We start from the raw sequence: 9286 nt of genomic DNA on the forward strand, positions 1-9286 counted from the left end.
CTATGTTCCCTACGTGCTTTGGTGAGTAAGTTAAAACAAGTATTTTACTTTCCAGTAATAAGGATAAGTGCCGGTAAATGAGAACAGGCCGCCAAGAGGGCTATTGTAGAGATAAGGGGCGAGATAATTTCTAGTGAGAAGTAACACTGTCTACTTTTTGGCTCTTGTTTGTTGGTGCAAACTTGTAGGAAATATATATTTAGTGCCTACTTTTTGGCGTTATATTTCCTTGGTGCCTACTATTTGGGACGTATTTGGTCCCAATTTTTTTGGCGTTTTTTTTGGTGCCTACTTTTTGGCGCTTATTTCCGTTTCCTGACTAGTGCTTGTGCGTACTATAAAGTACTATCCATTCCGGCGTCGGATTTATTGGTATTGCCTTGCGGTTATTTGTGCCGTTGCTGCGGTCCTGGAATCGCTGCGTTTGTGCTGGTGATAAACGCTCGGAGTAGTGTGCGTTGTTGCCACGGTTTGTGTCCGGGGTTTACCTATACCGGTCGACCCTTCTCCGTTTTTTATAAATTTTGTCTATTTGTATTCTCTGCAAATGTTGTGAATTTATTTACATATACAGTCGAACTTCTCTACAGTGAACTTCCATATAATGAAGCTCTCCTTATAATGAACTGGTTTCGAAGACACAGCTTTTTCATTCTACTTTCGGTGTATTTTTGTCTCCTTATAATGAATTTCTATATAGTGAAGTTATCTATATAATGAACAAATTTTACAGCTGGAAATTCAAGCGTCCTAAGTTTTTATCTCCATATAGTGAATTTTTTCAAAAGTTTTCTGTTGCAAAAAATTACGGTTAGATGTGGACAAACTGTAATGAGGGGAATCCCAAAATTAAAACAGAAAAAGCTGAGCTATTACAGTTTTATTCAGTGATTGAAGTTAAAATGACGCATCGAAGCAGCATTTCGCTTGAAAAAAAGTTATTAATGATTAACAAAGTTTATGAAGGAAAGAAAAAAAAAAAGATATTGCCAATGAATTCGGAGTTCTTCCCAGCACTTTATCAAATATTTTAAAAAATAAGGAAGTGATTTTAAAAAATGCGGAGGATTTGGCAATAAATACCAAACGCAAAAGACTTCGACCTTGTCATTTTGAGGATATTGACGAAGCAATGCTGAAATGGTTACTCGTTGCACGTGGTAAGAATCTCCCTTTATGTGGACCATTATTGAAGCAAAAGGCCAAAGATTTTGCGGAAGCACTAAGACACCACGAATTTGAGGCAAGTACAGGTTGGTTAGACAAGTTCAAAAGTCGGCATGGCGTTATTCAAAAGACATTATGTGGGGAAAGTGCTGACGCCAACATAGAAAACCGTGATGAATGGGTAACGAACGTCTTACCGAAATTAATTGAAAATTACAACATTAACGACATTTTTAATGCCGACGAGACTGCTTTGTTTTTCAAATGCTTGCCAACTAAAACACTGGCATTCAAAAATGAAAAATGCTTTGGTGGGAAGCAAAGCAAGGAGAGAATAACTGTCCTGGTGGGAAGCAATATGACAGGATCAGAAAAGCTAAAATTGCTGGTAATCGGAAAGGCCAAAAATCCGAGGTACTTCAAGGGGATAAAATCTTTAGGTGTCGATTATGAGTTTAACAAAAAAGCATGGATGACCAGTGAGATTTTTACGAAATGGATTGTAAAACTCGACAAAAAATTTTGTGATCAAAACAGAAAGGTGTTGTTTTTTGTTGATAACTGCACTGCCCACCCTAAAGATGTAAGAGACAAGTTGAGAAACATTCATCTCGCTTATTTTCCTCCCAACATGACTTCGTTACTGCAACCAATAGACCAAGGCATTATCTACAACATGAAACAACATTACAGAAAACGAATTTTAACGAATATATTGACTCAAGTGGATGAGGGAAATTCTGTTATGGCCATAGACTTGCTGCAAGCAGTTCGAAATCTTAGCAATGTATGGAATGTCTATGTTAAACCAGAAACAATTGCCAACTGTTTTAAAAAGGCTGGATTTTCAAAAGATGCTATGCAGATTCCATTTGAGCATTGGGATGAAGAGGTCCTTCTTTCAATATCGGATTTGGCTGCTTTACAGTCTTCATTTAAAAAAGTAGCAAATATCGAAGCATCGTTTGATGACTACGTAAATGCTGATAATGGTGTGCAGACTTGGGACAACCCATCCGAAGAAGATATTTTCAACAGCATTTTTGAAAGTCCAGCTGAACCTGGTAAGCATTTATCTTTTTATAGTCAAACAAAAATTTAATATGTAAATATTATTTCAGATAACGATGAACACGATTTGACCGTTGAAGAATTGGCAGAAACTGAGGAGGCATTACCTACGTTGATACAAGCTGCTTCATCCATTAGCGTAATTAGAACCTTTGTGGAAATGAGGAGTGACGTGCCGATTAATGTTTTCAACTCTCTACATGATTTGGAAGCTTTTATTGAAAATGAAAAATGGAAGACTGTAATTCAAACCAAACTCACTGATTATTTTAAATAAAGTTACATAAAAAATCAATGTTTCTTTATAATGAAGTTTCTATATAGTGAAGTGATTTTCAGGTCCCGTGCGAATTCACTATATGGAAGTTCGACTGTATGTATATATTCTTTCTCTCTCTCATTCTTTCTCGGGTCTCTCCCTCTTTCTTTGTCTGCCTTGAAAATTCCATTATTATAAAATAACTTTTTCTGGTTATTATTTAACGTTGGTTTCCTTTTTTTTTTGCTTTGGCTTAATTTTTTCGTTCGGGGTTAAGATGGCCACACACAGGGCATAAGAAAAAAAAATTTTGCGTAGCCTAGGCGTCCAGACAGTTATAAAAACAATTCACTTTTAAGCAACATCCGTAAGTGTCGCTTCATAAAAATTACTTGCTCTGACTTCGATTTTTTCACGAACATATACGAAACTTCACCGAATTTGCCAGTTACGACACATCGTCGAAAAATCTTAGGCCGTGACGAAGAAATGAGAGAATTGTGAATATATTGAATGCTATTGTCTTGGCAAAACTGTACCGTGTAATCAAGTAACAAATGAGATAATCCGCTCTCAAAACTTTGTACATCGAATTAAGGAAGTGAATTACGAATGAGGGAGCAAATTACGAATGCTTGAAGAAGTCTACATTTTCTGTTAAACAAATTGCTTTGAAATGTTATATATCTGCTCCTCTATCGAGTGTGTTTAGTGCTACAGGTCAACTCTATACTTATTGACGGTGCCGATTGCAGGTGAAAGAACTGATAAGCTATCGCATTTACATCACATTACATGAAGGAATAAAACTTTCGGCCTGGTACGGCTAGAAGACAATAACATTTGCTCAGCCATACCCAGATCCACCCTAGATGTATGGGGGGAAGTTCAATCTTATGTTCGCAGTGTAAATCTCCCTCCTTCATTCATTCATTCATTAAAATATAAAACTATAAGTATAAAGTAATTACAACTTGTAACATAAAAAAGATGCCATTTGCAGGCAATATAAAACATTAAGACCCTTCATTTCTAAAAAAACATCAAGACGCACACAGTAAATTGGAGAATTTCCGCAAAACACGTACCAAGAGATGTATAAATATTTATATAAATAATAATGATTACTTATATAATTAAGCTCAAAAAGGGGTATTTAATGTGCTTATGTGAGCAACCTATTATTCGCGAGGTATTACCTCAGTTAGTGTAAACTAAATTTATGTAACTTAACATAGTAGTATGCCCGACCTGTTATATGGACATCTGTGTGAGCGGTTAGTTTAAACTTATTTTAACAGAAGAAACTTCGAAAAAATTTCATTTGATGTGTATTACGGGCGAAATTTTAAATAAAAACTATCAGCTCGCCAGCACGACTAATATCGATAAAAAATAGCTTTTCTGTCCTTGCTTATGCATGACTATCGTTTGCACTGAACATACTAGTGGACAAAACAACCCTGGATATATTAAACTTCGAATGGATTCCGAAAATTCATTGTGACATTAAAAACGTAACTTTTGCACAGTCATTTTAATAAAAAGGAATAATTTGCATTCATCCCATAAATCATCAATATAAAATAAAATACAATGACCGTCACTAATCGGGTAAGTAATTGCTTATTCAAGTTACACATTTACTATAATCTATTTCATTTTGCAGATGGAAATTGACGCTGCTCTAAAAGGCGAGGGCTTTCGTTCCTATTACATTCAGAAGATAGAAGAATTACAACTGATTGTTGCCGAAAAGAGTCAAAATTTGCGGCGTCTGCAAGCCCAGCGAAATGAGTTGAACGCTAAAGGTAATTGATGATGATTACAAAAAATTCTATTTATTTATTTTATTTTTTGATTTAGTTCGTATGTTACGCGAGGAACTTCAGCTTTTGCAAGAACAAGGGAGTTACGTAGGCGAAGTTGTTAAACCAATGGACAAAAAGAAAGTGCTTGTAAAGGTACACCCAGAGGGAAAATTTGTTGTGGATATCGACAAGAATATCGATATCAACGATGTGACTCCCAATTGTCGTGTAGCTCTACGAAATGAGAGCTATACTCTACACAAAATATTACCCAATAAAGTTGATCCCTTGGTATCGCTTATGATGGTTGAAAAAGTACCTGACTCCACTTATGAAATGGTTGGCGGATTGGACAAGCAAATAAAAGAAATCAAAGAAGTTATTGAATTACCGGTAAAACATCCAGAGTTGTTTGATGCATTGGGCATAGCTCAACCGAAAGGCGTTTTACTTTATGGGCCACCTGGTACTGGAAAAACTCTACTGGCACGAGCAGTAGCTCATCATACAGAATGTACTTTCATACGTGTCTCTGGTTCGGAGTTGGTACAAAAATTCATTGGAGAAGGCTCGCGCATGGTCCGTGAATTGTTCGTAATGGCACGTGAACATGCTCCATCTATTATTTTCATGGATGAAATTGATTCAATCGGTTCGTCGCGAATCGAATCTGGTTCAGGGGGTGACTCTGAAGTCCAGCGGACAATGTTAGAGCTGCTTAATCAGTTGGATGGTTTCGAGGCCACCAAAAATATTAAGGTCATTATGGCCACAAATCGCATTGATATTCTAGATCCCGCACTTCTTCGACCTGGTCGTATCGATCGTAAGATTGAATTCCCTCCACCAAATGAGGAAGCGCGTTTAGATATTTTGAAGATCCATTCCCGTAAAATGAATTTGACCAGGGGCATAAATTTGCGGAAAATAGCTGAGTTAATGCCTGGAGCATCGGGAGCCGAAGTTAAAGGTGTATGCACAGAAGCTGGTATGTATGCTTTGCGAGAACGACGAGTGCATGTAACTCAAGAAGATTTTGAAATGGCCGTGGCGAAAGTAATGCAAAAAGACTCGGAAAAGAATATGTCGATTAAAAAGTTGTGGAAGTAAAGGAAACGTACATTTTAGTTTTAGATGTTGAATTTTCTTATGTGGAAATCCGATTTATAATACCACAAATCACAAATAAATTATAATAATAAAAAAAACGACTTTTTATATACAAACCACAATCATAATTTCAATGATGTGGACTTCATGATGCTACTTATCTATGCTTCTTTATAAAAGAATCATAAATAAATTGGTGGAGCAAAATTTTCAAAAAACAAAATTCTGTTCTTATACTATTCTCTCTGATTGCACTTTCCTCGGTATTTATTGAATTCATAAAATAAAATAAAAATACCTGTGTACTTCGTAGTTTTAAGTCAACTTTAAATTGAAATAACTTTTTTGTTCGATAAACAAGGAAATTTTATTTAAACAAATCGAGCCCGAAAATATTTTTTCTTTAATTTGATTAAAATAAAACCAGTTTAAACGTTATGTGCGAAAATATAAGGTAAGCAAAAAACTTATGAAATAAGCTTTGGTTTTTATCAATTCAAATCAAATTTTAGCAATTCATAAATGTCTGTATTATCGGCAGCATCGAGACACGATTTTCCATCAGCATCTTTTATTGAGGGATCAGCGTTTGCATCGAGTAAAATACGTATACATTCAACATGGCCGCAACTGGCTGCATAATGCAGAGCCGTCTGCTGCTCAGAATCGCGGAAATTAACATCTGCACCATTTGCAATAAGATGTTTTAATATTTCTGCAGCATTACGGTCAGTTGCCCAATGTATAAGCCCCATACCATTTTCATCTAGTAGTTCCAAAGCTTCCGATGTTAAGGTTTTTTGAAGTTGAACCAAATTCCCTTCTTTGATGTAATCAAAAGCATTTTTTTCATGTTCCTCTTTTTGATCTGTGTCATCTTGCCGCTGAGGAATGGAATGAACGACCCAGCCTATTGAAGATGTTTGCTTATTAGAAATTTTATGTTTCGGTTGCCAATTCGTGTCGACCTTTTGTACTTTCTCAATATATAAGCACTTTGCCTCTGCGCAAGACATTTCGCCCAAATCATTCCACGCACACCACTTGCTTCGATTCTGCATATTGAAAATACTTGGTTTTTGTGTATTACAGCGGCCGACAGTAGCCTGTTTATACAAGCCGTATATTTCTAAAAGATCAGTTACTTCGATAGAGTGATGAATTGTTTGTAAATGACCTGCTGCTTCGGAGAATACTTCATCAAGAGGGTCTATATCCATGTCACTGTCAGAAAAATCTGTTGTAGACATTATGAAATGCTATTTATCGTTGGTTTTTTATGGACTTCGGGATTCGATTTTTTTATATATAAAATATTTGTTTACAAATTTAATTGTAAAGGTGAGATAGTTTATCTATGATTTTTGAATGTTCAAATAATTGCCCTCAAGCACGTGCTTTTGTTCGCTCTCAATCTTCTCTAGTGGCGTAATATCAGTGAACACAACGAAACCGTATCCACGTGAACAACCTGTCTTCTTATCAAATATTACGTTCGCGGAGACGACGCGTCCAAATTCCTTAAAATAAGCACGCAATTCTTGATGTCCCACCTACAAGTATGTTAACAAGAAATTTAGAGAATTCAGTGTTAAATTGAGTGTACTCTTAATTTTTAGTTACCGTCCACGGTAGATTTCCCACGAAAAGTCTTTGCAGGCTTTTGCCTAATCTATTTGCTGTGGCCATTTGCTTAAAACACTAATTATTAATTAAATACACGACTCCACACCTATATTTGTTGCGTAAATTTGTGCACAATAAATATTTGCGATATTTCTAGCCCGTTCCAAAAACAAAGTGTAATGCGTGACAAGTGAAACAGCTGCTTACGAGTTTAGAATTCGAAATTCGGACTTGAAATGTCACATTACGAACGTTCTCAGTTACTATGCAGTCACACGATCAATAACTTGCTCTCATGTTGACGAAATTTATTTGAATTGATAGCTGTGACGCAGCCTCGAACATAACTCGATAGATAATTTTAGTTTCAAAATGCCGTCGTAAAGAAAAAAAACTTAAACTTCTCGTCTCAACGAAAGTGCTGCCAGAACTAAATAGTTCTTTTCTATCGTTTTGGCATTCCGTTTCCATAGCGGGTTTCGAATCCCATCACCAAATGGTAGTCATGCACAAATTAATATGTTGGCCGCCACCGTAAAAACACAACCTACGTCGTATTGAAGTATCTCTTTTGCAGGCACAATCGGATTACCTGAGCTCCCGAGCCAAATAATACTAAATATATACCACTTAATATGTACAAAAAAAAGTACATATCAAATATAAAATATTTAATTTGAGGAAAATTATATTTATCATTAGGCTCTATGACCACAAAATATGATTAAACTTCCAGGTTTGAGGATGGAACACGATTTGAAGAACCTCATGGCTTTTGCATAGCTCTATGAATTGCAATACTTCGCTATTTATGAATTTTTTTTCCATCGTTTGAAAGAATGAATAAATTGGAAGCTTGGCACTTCGATCTATCCACACTGTCGAAAAGGCAGCCTTCGATACCCACGCGACCGTTCTTTATGTTATCGTTGGCCTAATTATTATAATGCACATCCATCTTAACTTTATTGGGCCACAACCACAGGATTTTTCTGCTAAACGTTTGCATAGCATGAGAGCTTTAGTTGCGTTAGTCAAGGTTGAGTCAGCGTGCCTGTTCCAGTTAAGCTTGGCATCCAGGATAATGCCAAGGCACTTAACTTCGCGACCATTCTAGCAGTAAACCCGCCCATATTGATTTCCCTCATGCCTGGTGGGGCTTATTTCCTGATGACTGTTTTGGATGGATTTATGTTCAGACCCAACCCAGCACACCATGCTGACGAAGAGAGCATGTCGTAGAGTAAAAGAGTATTCTGGAACTTACTTCTTGCTATGATTTCAACGCCAACCGCATATCCCTGACAGCGGATGCCATTGTTTATCAGCAAGTGCATTAAGTCAACGATAGGGGTGCCCCTGCGGGCACTTTTTACTTGTTTGAAGTAGAATTGTACTGTCCACCGTTGCGGTTTCATCTATCTTTGTCTGTAGCAGGGACTCTATGCATTTGCAGATAAGTCTTTGCACGTTTCTCATCTCTAGTGCGCGATATACTTCGGGGTGAGAGGCGATCACAGTCCAAATCACTCAGAATCTCCGTAGATAGCTGATACAGTATAGCACCAGTAGAACTTCTTGCCTTGTAAGTTGGTTTGGATGGAAGGATGTTGTTCACAGAGTGTTTGATCTGAGCTTTTTTTTCGTGTTCACTCCTCTCAGGAGCATAGGGCTTCGACAAGACTTCCATCGGACACGGTTCTGTGCTGTTGTTTTTGCACCGTCCCATGAGATGTCGGCATCTGCTAGTTCGCGCAGCATCGACCTTCGCCAAGTGTTTTTTGGTCCCCCGCGAATCTGCTCCCTTGCGGGTTCCAGTCCAGTGCCATTCTCGTGATGTTATCTGGTGGTTTTCTCAATGTGTGACCTATTAATCGTTTCTGCGTTTAATTTGCCTAAGGATGGGTGCCTCGTCGTCCTGCGTCGTTACTCATGGTTTTTGGTCAGAATATTCTGCAGATGATGCGGAGCTATTTGTTGATGAAGAATTGTAGCCTCTGTGTGATGGTATTAGAGACCACCCCTGTTTCGCTTCCCTACAACAATTCGAACATCCCGCATGAGCCGAATATTCGTAGTTTAGTGCGCCTGGAGATTTGCTAACTCCCCCCTAATGTATGCATTCGCCCGAATGCCGCCCTTGCTTTGTTTAGCCTGCAGTTTACATCTTCATCTACTCCACCATCTGCCGTGATAATACTGTCGAGGTAGCAGAAGCTTTCGACAAATTCCACCGGGCATC

At 37.5% G+C, this 9286-nt stretch overlaps 4 protein-coding genes across 4 annotated transcripts; 2 read left to right on the top strand and 2 right to left on the bottom strand.

The window, feature by feature from the left end:
• The first annotated feature begins 800 nt into the window (after nucleotides 1-800).
• Nucleotides 801-2604, top strand: LOC128856337 (tigger transposable element-derived protein 4-like). The gene is made up of 2 exons (XM_054091635.1): nucleotides 801-2231; nucleotides 2289-2604. The coding sequence occupies exons 1-2, from the start codon at nucleotides 1133-1135 to the stop codon at nucleotides 2513-2515; spliced, it is 1326 nt and encodes a 441-aa protein (XP_053947610.1). The 5' UTR covers nucleotides 801-1132; the 3' UTR covers nucleotides 2516-2604.
• A 1369-nt stretch (nucleotides 2605-3973) lies between these two features.
• Nucleotides 3974-5467, top strand: LOC128857319 (26S proteasome regulatory subunit 8). The gene is made up of 3 exons (XM_054093031.1): nucleotides 3974-4111; nucleotides 4167-4308; nucleotides 4364-5467. Exons 1-3 carry the CDS (start codon nucleotides 4094-4096, stop codon nucleotides 5416-5418), a joined length of 1215 nt encoding a protein of 404 aa, XP_053949006.1. The 5' UTR covers nucleotides 3974-4093; the 3' UTR covers nucleotides 5419-5467.
• A 304-nt stretch (nucleotides 5468-5771) lies between these two features.
• On the bottom strand, nucleotides 5772-6766 carry LOC128857320 (acyl-CoA-binding domain-containing protein 6). The gene has a single exon (XM_054093032.1). It carries the CDS (start codon nucleotides 6666-6668, stop codon nucleotides 5910-5912), a length of 759 nt encoding a protein of 252 aa, XP_053949007.1. The 5' UTR covers nucleotides 6669-6766; the 3' UTR covers nucleotides 5772-5909.
• Nucleotides 6678-7233, bottom strand: LOC128857321 (heterogeneous nuclear ribonucleoprotein A/B). Its single transcript, XM_054093033.1, has 2 exons — nucleotides 7042-7233; nucleotides 6678-6971 (listed from the first exon to the last, which is right to left on the bottom strand). The coding sequence occupies exons 1-2, from the start codon at nucleotides 7105-7107 to the stop codon at nucleotides 6774-6776; spliced, it is 264 nt and encodes an 87-aa protein (XP_053949008.1). The 5' UTR covers nucleotides 7108-7233; the 3' UTR covers nucleotides 6678-6773.
• Nucleotides 7234-9286: the final 2053 nt, after the last annotated feature.

Source organism: Anastrepha ludens, chromosome 3 (genome assembly GCF_028408465.1).
Source record: "Anastrepha ludens isolate Willacy chromosome 3, idAnaLude1.1, whole genome shotgun sequence".
Lineage (NCBI taxonomy): Eukaryota > Metazoa > Arthropoda > Insecta > Diptera > Tephritidae > Anastrepha > Anastrepha ludens.

Excerpts from the sequence above, each read along its gene's own strand:
- LOC128856337 (XM_054091635.1), top strand. The coding sequence starts at position 1,133 with ATGCTGAAATGGTTACTCGTTGCACGTGGTAAGAATCTCCCTTTATGT. Across the intron at positions 2,232-2,288 it reads TGAAAGTCCAGCTGAACCTG|ATAACGATGAACACGATTTG; the intron begins GTAAGCATTTAT and ends ATATTATTTCAG.
- LOC128857319 (XM_054093031.1), top strand. Across the intron at positions 4,309-4,363 it reads AAATGAGTTGAACGCTAAAG|TTCGTATGTTACGCGAGGAA; the intron begins GTAATTGATGAT and ends TTTTTGATTTAG.
- LOC128857320 (XM_054093032.1), bottom strand. The coding sequence starts at position 6,668 with ATGTCTACAACAGATTTTTCTGACAGTGACATGGATATAGACCCTCTT.
- LOC128857321 (XM_054093033.1), bottom strand. The coding sequence starts at position 7,107 with ATGGCCACAGCAAATAGATTAGGCAAAAGCCTGCAAAGACTTTTCGTG. Across the intron at positions 6,972-7,041 it reads TGGGAAATCTACCGTGGACG|GTGGGACATCAAGAATTGCG; the intron begins GTAACTAAAAAT and ends ACATACTTGTAG.